At 41.7% G+C, this 13,822-nt stretch overlaps 1 protein-coding gene and 1 non-coding gene across 2 annotated transcripts in view; one reads left to right on the forward strand and one right to left on the reverse strand.

The window, feature by feature from the left end:
• KNL1 (kinetochore scaffold 1) overlaps positions 1 to 13,822 on the forward strand; it is a 70,415-nt gene that overhangs the window by 4,099 nt on the left and 52,494 nt on the right. Inside the window, exons 2-7 of the mRNA XM_034938545.3 lie at positions 4,857 to 4,908; positions 7,053 to 7,092; positions 8,336 to 8,395; positions 10,790 to 10,851; positions 12,192 to 12,244; positions 13,422 to 13,455. Coding sequence (XP_034794436.2) covers positions 4,874 to 4,908; positions 7,053 to 7,092; positions 8,336 to 8,395; positions 10,790 to 10,851; positions 12,192 to 12,244; positions 13,422 to 13,455 — 284 coding nt within the window. The 5' untranslated portion in view covers positions 4,857 to 4,873. The remainder of the gene's footprint in view (positions 1 to 4,856; positions 4,909 to 7,052; positions 7,093 to 8,335; positions 8,396 to 10,789; positions 10,852 to 12,191; positions 12,245 to 13,421; positions 13,456 to 13,822) is intronic.
• On the reverse strand, positions 9,155 to 9,255 carry LOC112437363 (small nucleolar RNA U13). The gene has a single exon (XR_003025984.1). It is a non-coding gene; the product is annotated as a small nucleolar RNA U13 (small nucleolar RNA).

Below are 13,822 nucleotides of genomic sequence, written 5' to 3' on the forward strand. Positions count from 1 at the left end.
CTACTCTGGCGGGTGAGGCAGGAAGGAGAATCACTTGAACCCGGGATGGGGATGTTGTGGTGAGCTGAGATGGCACCATTGCTCTCCAGCCTGGGCAACAAGAGGGAAACTCCGTCTCAAAAAAAAAAAAAAAAGAAAAGAAAAAAAAAGAAAATATTTCCAAAGGAGAAAAAATATGCGAGTTGGTGGTCAAATAATTGTTTCTTAATTACTCATTCAGCAAATGTTTATTGAGGCTGGGCCTGCTGGCTTATACCTGTAATCCCAACACTTTGGGAGCAGAGCTGGAAGGATTGCTTGAGGCCAGGAGCTCATGACAAGCCTGGGCAGCCTAGTAGACTCCAGCTCTACAAAAAATAAAAATAAAAAAATTAGCCAGGAATGGTGGCAGGTGCCTATAACCCCAGCTCCTCAAGACGCTTGAGGATTACTTGAGCCTAAGAGTTTGAGACTGCAGTAAGCCTAGATCACACCACTGCACTCCATCCTGGACAACAGAGCAAGACCCTGTCTCCCTGCCCCCTCCGGTCCCCCCCAAAAAACAAAAAAAGAAATGAGTGGGTTGGGGATATTGGGGATATATATTGGAAATAGAATTAGATGTTGGATTGAATAGAAGTAAATGGCTGTCATACTTTTTGGATCTTGGAAAGTTTTCAAAGTTTAACTATTAAGTTGATCTTTCCTATTAGTTTTTTGAATATATACTGTTAACTTACCTTCTATTTCTCGTTTGCTGTATTAAAAAAAGATTTTTTTAAATTTGTTTTCGAGACAGGGTCTAGCTCTGTTGCCCAGGCTGGAGTCTAGTGGCGTGATCACGGCTCACTGCACCACCTACCTTCCAGGCTCAAGCTATCCTCCTGCCTCACCCTCCCAAGTAGCTGGGACTACAGGCATGTGCTACCATACCTGGTTAATTATTTTTATTTTTAGTAGAGACAAGATCTCACTATGTTGCCGGGGCTGCTGTCAAACTCCTGGAGTCAAGCAGTCCTCCCACCTTGACTTCCCAGAGTGCTGGGATTACAGGCATGAGCCACCATGCCTGGCCCATTTGAAAAAAAAAATTTTTTTTAAACAACTATAGCTTTAAAAAAAGAGTATTTTTCAAAAAATTAGCTGAGCATGGTGGCGGGTGCCTATAGTCCCAGCTACTAGGGAGGCTACTTGGGAGGCATGAACCCGGGAGGCAGAGGTTGCAGTGAGCCAAAATTGCGTCACTGCACTCTAGCCTGGGTCACAGAGCAAGATTCTGCCTCAAAAAAAAAAAAAAAAAGTTTTGTTTTGTTTTGTTTTTTTAAACAGGAAAGGATGTTAAAATTCATTAAGCATCCTCCCCCACCCCCCGAGACAGGGTCTTTCTCTATTGCCCAGGCTGGAGTGCAGTGGTTTGATCTCTGCTCACTGCAGCCTCTGCCTCCCAGGGTCAAGCGATCCTCCCACCTCAGCCTCCAGAGTAGCTGGGACTACATGTGCGAGCCACCATACCCGGCTAAGTTTTGTATTTTTCGTAGAGATGGGGTTTTGCTGTGTTGTCCAGGCCCCTTTGGACTCCTGAGCTCAAGTGATCAGCCTGCCTCGGCTGCCCAAAGTGCTAGGATTACAGGTGTGAGCCACTGCGCCCAGCCCTTAACTTTTTTCTTCATCTGTTGAGATGATTATATGATTTTTACCTTTTAATCTGTTAGTAAGGTAAATTGCAAGGTTGATTTTCTGATATAAAACCGATTATGTATTCCTTTTTTTTTTTTTTTTAAAGAGACGGGGTCTCCCTATGTTGCCCAGGCTGGAGTACAGTAGCTATTCACCATTGCAATCATAGTACACTGCAGCCTGGAACTCCAGGGCTCCAGAGATCCTCCTGCCTCAGCCTCCCAAGTAGCTGGGACTACAGGCACATTGCCCCATATCTGCCCACCCAATTTTGCATTTCTGCAATAAAACCAACATGACCGTGATATATTATCCTTCTTACAAATTGCTGGATTCTTTTTGCTGATATTTATTTGGGATTTTTTTTTTTTTTTGCAATGGAATCTCACTTTGTTGCCCAGGTTGGAGTGCAGTGGCCCCGTGTTGGCTCACTGTAACCTCTGTCCCCTGGGTTCAAGCAATTCTCCTGCCTCAGCCTCCTTAGTAGCTGGGATTACAGGCACCCACCACCATGTCGACTAGTTTTTATATTTTTAGTAGAGACGGGGTTTCACCATGTTGGCCAGGCTGGTCTCAAACTCCTGACCTGAGGTGATCCATCCACCTTGGCCTCCCAAAGTGTTGGGATTACAGGCATGGGCCACCACGCCCGGCTATTTGGGATTTTTATACTTTTGAGAATGGCATGTAATCTTTCCTTGGTGTGTGTGTATGTGTGTCTCAGAGGTGGTTGCAGGAAAGGAAGTTAAATTTTTATCTCCCATGGTGGGAAGACAGACAGTTTAATGGCTAAAACTAGAAAAATAGCTGAGCACAGTGGCTCATGCTTATAATCCCAGCACTTTGGGAGGCAGAGGCAGGTGGATCGAAGCACATCAAATATCTTTCAGGTACCTGTTTACTTATTGCTAAAAGCAAGAACATTGATCCTGTTTATGTGTATTGTATTAATTTAGTGTTGTGGTGGAAATGCTAATATGGTTGAGTCAAAATCTCTAGCTATTCTTTTTTGAAATCTGCAGTGGCATTTTTTTCTTATCCAAGGATGAGATTCTAAAGTTAATACATAAAGTGAAAATCAAATATAGGGAGGCAGGAACTGAGACCAGTTCAGGAAACTTCACGTTATGCCTCTTAGTTCATATTCTTTCCAGGGCAAATACTCACTGAGTGAAATTTAAAGCATTATCAGCTATGCTAATAAGGTGCTATTTTCATGTGTTAAATTTTTTTGCTGAGTACTTATCGTTGACTTTCCCTCAGATAAATATACATATGATGCAAATTCACTATATTTAGATATCTAATTCAGGTGTCCCCAACCCCCTGGGCCGTGGAACGGTATAGGTCCACTGCCTGGATGGCACAGTGGGAGATCAGTAGCAGGCCAGCATTAGCGGCCTGAGCTCCGCCTTCTGTCGGATCAGCAGTGGCATTTGATTCTCACGGGAGCACAAACCCTGTTGTGAACTGCACACACGAGGGATCTAGGTTGCGGGCTCCTTATGAGAGTCTAATGCCTGATGATCAGAGGTGGAACAGTTTCATCCCGAAACCATCCCCCATCACACCCTCCTGGTCTGTGGAAAAATAGTCTTCCATAAAACTGATCCCTGGTTTGGAAAAGGTTGGGGACCACTTATCTAATTGATGTCCACTTTGGGAGTGGATTATTAAATAATCTGCAAACTCTTATAAGCTAGGCCAAATTTTTATTTGAACCAGTAAAGTTCCTAGCATCCTGATCAAAGTTAGTCACTGATTTTTATCTTGAGTGTGATAATTTTCCCGGAATATTAATTATAATAGTGGTTTAAATTTCTTAAAATGGGCCAGGCAGGGTGGCTCACGCCTGTAATCCCAGCACTTTGGGAGGCCGAGGCGGGTGGATCATGAGGTCAGGAGATCGAGACCATGGTGAAACCCCGTCTCTACTAAAAATACGAAAAAAATTAGCCGGGCGCGGTGGTGGGCGCCTGTAGTCCCAGCTGCTCGGGAGGCTGAGGCAGGAGAATGGAGAATGGCATGAACCCCGGAGGCGGAGCTTGCAGTGAGCCGAGATGGCGCCACTGCACTCCAGCCTGGGCGACAGAGCCAGACTCCGTCTCAAAAAAAAAAAAAAAAAAATTCCTTAAAAATGCATCTTTTTTTTTTTTTTTTTTTTTTTGAGACAGATTCTCGCTCTGTCGCCCAGGCTGGAGTGCAGTGGTGCAATTTCGGCTCACTGCAAGCTCCGCCTCAGCCTCCCTAGTAGCTGGGACTACAGGTGCACGCCGCCACGCCTGGCTAATTTTTGTGGGGTTTTTTTTGTTTTGTTTTTGTTTTTGTTTTTGAGACGGAGTCTTGCTCTTTCGCCCAGGCCGGACTGTGGTGGCGCTATCTCGGCTCACTGCAAGCTCCACCTCCCGGGTTCACGCCATTCTCCTGCCTCAGCCTCCTGATTAGCTGGGATTACAGGCGCCCGCCACCGCGCCCAGCTAATTTTTTTTTTTTTTTGTATTTTTAGTAGAGACGGGGTTTCACCGTGTTAGCCAAGATGGTCTCGATCTCCTGACCCCGTGATCTGCCCGCCTTGGCCTCCCAAAGTGCTGTATTTTTTTTTTTTTCAGTAGAGACGGGGTTTCACCGTGTTAACCAGGATGGTCTCGATCTCCTGACCTTGTGATCCCCCCGCCTCGGCCTCCCACAGTGCTGGGATTACAGGCATGAGCCACCGCGCCCGGCCAAAATGCATCATGTTTTATATCTTCATAATGTAGTTTTTTTCCTTCTTTTTTTTTTTTTTTTTGGAGACAGAGTTTTGCTCTTGTCGCCCAGGCTGGAGTGCAATGGAGTGATCTCAGCTCACCGCAACCTCGGCGTCCTGGATTCAAGCGAGTCTCCTACCTCAGCCTCCCAAATAGCTGGGGTTACAGGCATGCGCCACCACGCCCAGCTAATTTTGTATTTTAGTAGAGACGGGGTTTCTCCATGTTGGTCAGGCTGGTCTCAAACTTCTGACCTCAGGTGATCTGCCTGCCTCGGCCTCCCAAAGTGCTGGGATTACAGGCATGAGCCACTGCGCCCGGCCTTTCCTTCCCATCTTTGGTCTTCCCTCAGAAAGTAACCCTGAAGTCACCATCTGTACTCTTAATCTCTTCTTAGACTGTAGTTGCTCTTCCTTTTTCCTCATCTTTTCTAATATTGTATATTTGTTACAGAAAAGTTTTCTTCAAAAATGGATGGGGTGTCTTCAGAGGCTAATGAAGAAAAGTAAGTTCATTTAATGCAACTAAAAATATTATATTCTATCAGAGAAAGATATTTTTCTAATTAGTAAGACCTATCCATAACTTCTGAGATCTTTTTCCGTTGTGTTCCAAGAAAAAGTAGTAGTTTTTTTTTTAAATTATACTTTAAGTTCTAGGGTACATGTGCACAACGTGCAGGTTTGTTACATATGTATACATGTGCCATGTTGGTTTGCTGCACCCATCAACTCATTTACATTAGGTATTTCTCCTAATGCTATCCCTCTCCCAGTCCCCCGCCCCCTGGCAGGCCCCAGTGAGTGATGTTCCCCACCCTGTGTCCAAGTGATCTCATTGTTCAATTTCCACCTACGAGTGAGAACATGCGGTGTTTGATTTTCTGTCCTTGTGATAGTTTGCTGAGAATGATGGTTTCCAGCTTCATCCATGTCCCTGCAAAGTACATGAACTCATCCAAAAAGAAGTAGATGTTACAGACTCATAGCTTTCCTTGCCATTGCCATAACTTTGTATAAACTCATCTACTCTGGGCATGGTGGCTCACACCTGTAGTCCCGGCACTTTGAGAGGCTTAGGCCCAGTAACTTGAGACCAGCCTGAGCAACATAGTAAGACACCCCCGCCCCCATCTCTACAAAAAATAAATTTTTTTAAATGGAGGGCTCTTGGCTTTACCAGCCAGGGAGGATGCTTGGCTTTGCCCAGGAAAGAATTCATGGGCTAGCCAGCGGTGTTAAACAGCACTTTTATTGAAGTGGCATAGCGTAAAGCAGCAGCACTGGTATAGCTCCTTGCAGAGCAGGGCTACTCTGTAGGCAGTATGCCCAGAGTAGCAGCTCAGAGGCAGTTCTGCACTCATATTTATACCCATTTTTAATTATATGCAAATTAAGAGGCGTTTTATGCAGACATTTTTAGAATGAGGGTAGTAACTTCCAGCTTGTCAGGTCATTGCCATGGAAAGGGCAGGTAACTGCTGGGTTTTTGCCATAGCAATGGTAAACTGACAAGGCAACCTGGTGGGAGTGTCTTGTGGGGAGGTGCTTTTGCCCCAGACCTGTTTTAGCTAGTCCTCAATTTGGTCCTGTGTCCAAGCCCCACCTGTGGAGTCAAGTTCTGCCTCCTACCTCAAGACCCTGTCTCACATATTATCATCATCATCATCATCATCATCATCATCATCATCATCTCATCTAGGGTCAAATCTGAGAAGGACTTTAGATACTATCTCCTATCTCTTCAATTTAAGGATGAGAAAATTGAGAACCAGGAAAATTGAGAACCTATCTCTTCAATTTAAGGATGAGAAAATTGAGAACCAGGAAGAAAAATGATTTGTCTAAAATTGACATCACAACCTGGTGGCTTGTTTGCAGCCTGCAGTCATAAGTTTTTGGCTTATGCATAGTATTTTTTGATTGTTTCTTTTTAAGAGACTGTGTCTTGCTTTGTTGCCCAGGCTAGATTTGGACTTCTGGGCTCAAGTGATTCTCCTGCCACAGCCTCCTGAATAGCTGGAACTATAGACATGGGCCACTGTGGCTGGCTTTGGCCTACACATATTTTTTAGTTTTTGAATTAGTTGCCAAAATTTCAAAATCTCAAAATTTTATACAATCGGGTTTTCAGCTTCTCTTGAAAAATCAAGCGTGGCAACACTGGGCTCCTGTTCTTGTTTGGCAACAACTAACCACAGCAGAGGAATGACTGACCTTTAGGTGAGAGAGGAATTCTCTAGATTATTATAATCTCAACACTACCTATTTTTCTTGCTCCTAAAAAATTATCTGTTTAGCCTCATAGGCATTTGAATTTTCAAAACCTGGTCTAAAAATCGTATAATAGTAAAACCAAAGCTAGCGTCTCTTGACTTATAGCCCATTTATCTTATTATTATACCTCTATAAATATGGTAAATTATGTTGTACTGATTATTATTCAAGAGATAGTCTCGTAGTACACAATATGTATTTTAAAACACTGAATTCCTAACTGAATTTAAAGCTTGTATATAAATTTTGCTTGCCAGAGTGCTAAGAGAAAGTGATGACCAGTTTGAAAGCATGTAAGGGGTGCTGTGATGATGCCTTTTGTGAATTCATTTTTTTAAATCACTGTGTATATAATTTTGTTTTCCTTTTTCAGTGACAATATAGAGAGACCTGTTAGAAGACGGCATTCTTCAGTAAGAATGACTTTCTTGAATTAATAATTGTCAGCTTTTATTTAATGATAACCATATATCACAGTAGTTTTGACTGTGGCTTCACCATCCTACCCTTACTGGCCTCCTATTGCTCTCTAGATAAAGACTCAAATATTTAACGTGGTTATACAATTCTGTAAATATACCAAAATTCATACTTTATGAATTTTGTAGTAATTTTATGAATTTTATGCTATGTAAGTTATACTTCAATAAAGCTGTTTAAAAGATATGTTTAACCTGTGGTACAAAGCTGTTGCAAGAGACAGAAGACCTACCCAAACTGCTTTTGTGTTTTTGAGACAGAGTCTCGCTCTGTCGCCCAGGCTGGAGCACAGTGGTGTGATCTCGGCTCACTGTAACCTCCGCCTCCTGGGTTCAAGCGATTCTCGTGTTTCAGCCACCTGAGTAGCTGGAATTACAAGCATGTACCACGTGTGGCTAATTTTTTTATTTTTTAGAAGAGATGAGGTTTTGCCATGTTGCCCAGGCTGGTCTCAAACTCCTGGCCTCAAGTGATCCTCCTGCCTCAGCCTCCCAAAGCGCTGGGATTATAGGCGTGAGCCACTGTGCCCAGCCCAAACTGCTTTAAGCACAAAATGTGTTGGGTTATGATACTAAAAAATCCAACGAAGGGATGGCTTTAGGCACACTTACTGACCAGAGATTCTAACCATGACACCAGTACTAGGATTTCCTTTTGCTTTTTCTACTCTTAGTGCTTCCTCTGGGTAATCTCCAGCAGATAGATTCTTTCCCTATAATTACTGTGGTACATCTGGCTCTTTTACTTCCAGGCTCAAGTCCTACGTGAAGAATAGTGTCTTTTTCCTGAAAACAGAAAAGACTCAGAATTGAATCATGTTAGCTCGATTATCCTGATATGGGTCAAGTCCTCATTCCTGAACAAATCATCATTGACAAGAGAATATCAGATTGTTCTAGACAGAGCTATGTGTTTTGCCCTAGAGTTGGTGTGGCATTCACTCAGACCATGTGGGATGAGAGTGGGTAGAGTAATTGGAGAGGATGGGCAGGTAGAAGGGAATAGATGTCAGATATTTAAATCTGCCACACGGTATAGCATTGAGCAGAATGAATTTGAGGAGTTTCAGAGTTTTTAATGAAAATTTTAGCTTTCTACCTATGATATAACTTGAAATAAACTGATTCTTAATAGATATGCCAGATTTTTTTTGAATAATTCTAATTGTTACCCTAGATTTTGAAACCCCCAAGGAGTCCTCTTCAGGACCTCAGAGGTGGGAATGAAACAGTTCAGGTAAGTCTTTTGTGCAAATACTTTATAGATGACTATTTTCAGTTATATTTTTAAGTCAAGAAGTTTATTAGCTATTTGAAGAGGAAATGTGTAAGCATCCCATGAGTTTCCAAACACTTGAATATACTGGCATTCTTGATTTTTCATTTTTCTTCTTTTTTCTAGGAATGGCATCTCCCTCTCTTACCCAGGTTGGAGTGTAGTGGCACAATCATAAGTCCCTGCAGCCTTGCATTCCTGGGCTCAATCAATCTTCCCGCCTCAGCCTCCTGAGTAGCTGGGACTACGGCACATGCCATCATACTTAGCTATTTATTTATTTATTTAGAAACAGGGTCTGACTGTTGCCCAGACTGGAGTACAATGGTGCGATCATGGCTCACTGCAACCTCCTCCTCCTGGGCTCAAGAGATCCTCCCACCTTAGCCTCCTGAGTAACTAGGCCTACAGGAACATGCCACCATGCCCGGCTAATTTTTTATTTTTTATAGAGACAGGATTTCGCCATGTTGCCCCACGCTGGTCTTGAACTCCTGGGCTCAAGTAATCCACCCACCTTGGTCTTCCAAAGTGCTGGCATTACAGGTGTGAGCCACTGTACCCAGCCCTTAAAAAATGTTTGTTTTTAGTATAGACAGGGTCTTGCTATGTTGGCTGGGCTGGTTTTGAACTTCTGGGCTCAAGTGATCCTCTTGCCTGGGCCTCCCAAAGTGTGGGTATTAGAGGCATGAGCCATCGTGCTGGGCCTTTCTTTTTTCATGTCAGATGTATAATGTGCCAACATCGTAACAAAGTTTGAAGAAAGCACATCTCACACATGCGTGTGAAAACCCAATCACACTTATGAACTACGAAAAGATCAGTGTTCTTTTTTTTCAGTGAGAAATATATTAGTCTCTGTTAGTCCCAGCGTTTACCATGTCAGTATTGTCATATTAAGCTCAAGGCTACCTGTAGCATCTTCTAGGGCCTTAATCACATCACTGCTTTGATGCAGAGGGGTTACCATTTCTGATTCTTTATTATAATAAGACTTATGGTCAGGTATTCAGAATTAACCCAGTAAAACTCTCTGTGGATTTTGTTTCTGTCTTTTGATTATTATTATTATTTTATGTTTTTACTTGACAGCAAGCTCATCCTTAATGTCTTTTAGTTTTTGTGTATGGTATTTATGTGAGTAGAAATGTTTGCTCTTGTTAAAGAAGGTGGGGAAGGAAGGTAAAAATAGTGTATTCTAATGAAGAGATGCTCAACATCATTGACCATTAGGGAAATGTAAATCAAAACCTAAATGAGATATCACCTCACACCCATTAGAATGGTTAAAGTAAAAGACAATAACAAGTGTTGATGAGGATGCAGAGAAATTGGAACACTTGTGCTTTCTTGGTGGGGGTATAAAATGGTACAGCTGCTATGGAAAACAGTATGGCAATTCCTCAAAAAATTGAAAATAGAATTGCCATATGATCCAACAATTCCACTTCTGGATATATATCCAAAAGAATTGAAAGGAGAGTTTCAGAGAGATATTTGTACACCCATGTTCATAGCGGCATTATTCACACTAGCCAGAAGGTGCAAGCAACTCAAGTGTCCATTGATGGATGAATGGATAAACAAAATGTGGTAATATATACATGCAGTGAAATATCATTCAGCCTTGAAAAAAAGAAGGAAATTCTGACACATACTACAAAATGTAAAGAAGTAATTCAGAATAAGACTTGATCTCTGGCTGGGTGCAGTGGCTTATGCCTGTAATCCTAGCACTTTGGAAAGCTGAGGCGGGAGGATCACTTGAGGTCAGGAGTTTGAGACCAGCCTAGTCAACATGGTGAAACCCCATCTCTACTAAAAATACAAAAAATTAGAGGTTGAGACATGAGAATCACTTGAACCTGAGAGGCAGAGGTTGCAGTGAGCTGAGATCGAGTTACTGTACTCCAGCCTGGGCGACAGAACAAAACCATCTTGGAAAAAAAAAAAAAAAAAAAAGACTTGTCTGGGTGCAGGGGCCCATGGCTATAATCCCAGCAGCACTTTGGGAGGCCGAGGTGGGCGGATCACTTGAGGTTGGGAGTTCGAGACCAGCCTGACCAACATGGAGAAACCCCGTCCCTACTAAAAATACAGAATTAGTCGGTCGTGGTGACGTATGCCTGTAATCCCAGCTACTCGGGAGGCTGAGGCAGGAGAATCGCTTGAATCCGGGAGGCAGAGGCTGTGGTGAGCCAAGATCACACCGTTGCACTCCAGTCTGGGCAACAAGAGCGAAACTCCATCTCAAAAAAAAAAAAAAAAAAGGACTTGATCTCTGTCTATAGTACTCTGGAAATGTAATTCACAGTGATTTTATTAAGAATTATACCATATATTCTCTGCCCTTAGGAATCCAATGCTTTGAGAAATAGGAAAAACTCTCGTCGAGTCAGCTTTGCAGATACTATAAAGTAAGTTGAAAGCAGAAATAACTAAAATATTACAGGTACTGGTATTTTGTGTATCAAACCAAGTGTATTGGTACTTACTTGAATAATCTGTTTTGATTAAACATTAGTTATTCTTCAAAGGGTTATTCAGTATTATGTTTAAAAGAGAAACAAAGCATTCCCTCTAAAGTCAGGAACAAAACAATGATATCCAACTGTTATTTGACATTGTACTAGGGGCCGGGTGTGGTGGCTCACGCCTGTAATCCCAGCACTTTGGGAGGTTGAAGCCAGAGGATTGCTTGAGGCCAATAGTTCGAGACTAGCCCAAGCAACTTAGCGAGATCCCATCTCTACAAAAAAAAAAAAAAAAAAAAAAAATTAGCTAGGCATGATACCCTGCACCTGTAGTCCCAGATACTCAGGAGGCTGAGGCTGGAGGATTGCTTCAGTTCAGGAGTTCCAGGCTGCAGTGAGCCATGATAGTGTCATTGCACTCCAGCCTGGGCAACAGAGTGAGACCCTGTCTCAAAAAAGAAAAAAGAATAGCTTCTATATAGTGAGTGATACCTAATATTAGCAGAATTAGAATGAACTGGTCAGATTCAAGGCAGATGTCAAATGCTCCTTGAAGCTTATTCTTAACCAGCGCAGTGAAAAGGGATCCCTTCCTATGGAGTCCATGCTACCATACCTGAACTGTTAATAACAAAAGCCAGTGAAATAATGTTTATAATCACTGTTCTAGCTCTATTTATAGTGGAAGCTCCTTGAGTCAAGGATCATGTGTTTGTATCCCAGGCCCTAGTATGATACCAGGTATATAGTGAGTGTTTAATAAATATTTGTTGAATTAAATGAGTATTTTAGGTGATTGAGAGGGATATAATAATTACTAAGTCAGAGCTCATTTAAAAATTATAACCTCTGCAGTAACAAATGGCTCAGAATCTTAGTTAAAAATAAATAAATAAATAAATAAATAAACTATAACAGCATTGTCTCTACTAGAAATAAAAAATATTAGTCAGGCTTGTTGGTGAGGCTACTCGGGAGGCTGAAGTGGGATGATCACTTTAACCTGGGAGATTGAGGCTACAGTGAGCTGTGATCGCACCACTGCAATCTAGACTGGGCAACAAAGCGAGACCCTGTTTAAAAACAAAAATAAAAACAAAACTATAGCAGATTTTATTGTGGTAAACTACTTTTGGCATTTGAAATACTAGGAGTATATGGCATAGCAAAGAGGAAGCTAAAATCAAAGTATTATCTTGACCTATCTCAACACAGACTATAAATCAACACCAAAAGATGATTACAAATTGCAGGTTTTCAATAATCTTTATTTTCTCTTCTAGGGTATTCCAGACGGAGTCTCATATGAAAATAGTGAGAAAGTCAGAAATGGAAGGTAAGTATGTTACTATAATTCCTGCTAAATCTGCTTTTTAAAAAATTTTACTGTAGCTGTCTAACCAGACAACTAATATAACTTATTGTCTATCTTATTGCTTAAAAAATATATGATGGGCCATGCATAGTGGTTCACACCTGTGATCCCAACACTTTGGCAGTCTGAGGTGGGAGGATCGCTTGAGCCCAGGAGTTCAAGACCAACCTGGACAGCATAGTGAGATTCTGTCTCTACAAAAAATAAAAAATTAGCCAGGTGTGGGGGTGCATTCCTGTAGCCCCAGCTACTCAGGAGGCTGAGGTGAGAGGATCACTTGAGTCCAGAAGATTGAGACTGCAGTGATTGCACCAGTGCACTCCAGCCTGGGCAACGGAGCAAGACTCTGTCTCAAAAACAGAAAAAGTATACCTTGAGTCTTGGGGGTAGAGAGTAGAGTGGATAGTAAGTAAATTTATTTATTTATTTATTTTGAGACGGATTTTCACTGTTGTCCCCCAGGCTGCAGTGCAATGGTGCCATCTCAGCTGCAACTTCTGCCTCCTGGGTTTAAGCGATTCTCCTGCCTCAGCCTCCCAGGTAGCTGGGATTACAGGCATGCACCACCACACCCAGCTAATTTTTGTATTTTTAGTAGAGACAGGGTTTCACCATATTGGCCAGGCTGGTCTTGAACCCCTGGCCTCAAGTGATCCGCCTGCCTTGGCCTCTCAAAGTTCTAGGATTACAGGCGTGAGCCACCACGTCCAGCAGTTAATAATTTTTTGAAATGTTGTTAATGTCCTTAAGTAATTTTTTAAAAATTTTATTGTATTTTTTTTTTTTTGAGACAGAGTCTTGCCCTGTCGCCCAGGCTAGAGTGCAGTGGTGCGATCTCGGCTCACTGCAATCTCTGCCTCCCAGGTTCAAGCAATTCTCCTACCTCAGCCTCCTGAGTAGCTGGGATTACATGTGCACACCACCACACCTGGCTAATTTTTGTATTTTTAGTAGAGACAGGGTTTCACCGTGTTGGTCAGGTTGGTCTCGAACTCCTGACCTCGTGGTCCACCCATCTCGGCCTCCCAAAGTTCTGGGATTACAGGCATGAGCCACCGGGCCCAGCTGTCCTTAAGTAATTTTTCTAATGCTTTATCAGTGTATCCTTGGACAAATTTAATTTTAATTTTATTTTTAGAAACAGAAGCAGGAGAACATCTTCTTTTGATACAGTAAGTAATGTTCAAATTATATTTAAAAAGTTATAAATTAATATTATTTTTGTTTCTTATTTTTGTGTTCCTTTTGTGGAATACTTAGGATTAATTCAGAAAACAAGTTATTTGTAGAATTTAGTATACTGCTATATCTGATTAATATGGCCATTGTACTGTTTATAGTTTTAATAGCGATGAAACAATATAATATATAAACCTTTATATTTATTAACTAATATAAGACAATAGATAGCAAGTCTTTAGTTTTTTTATTAAATTAATCTTTCTTATAATATTATTACATAGAAAGGCAAATACCAGTAGCTCTTCAACAAATGAAAAGATGGTTATCTTTATTCATCATAAGAGAAGTACAAATTTG

This window comes from Pan paniscus, chromosome 16 (genome assembly GCF_029289425.2).
Source record: "Pan paniscus chromosome 16, NHGRI_mPanPan1-v2.0_pri, whole genome shotgun sequence".
Lineage (NCBI taxonomy): Eukaryota > Metazoa > Chordata > Mammalia > Primates > Hominidae > Pan > Pan paniscus.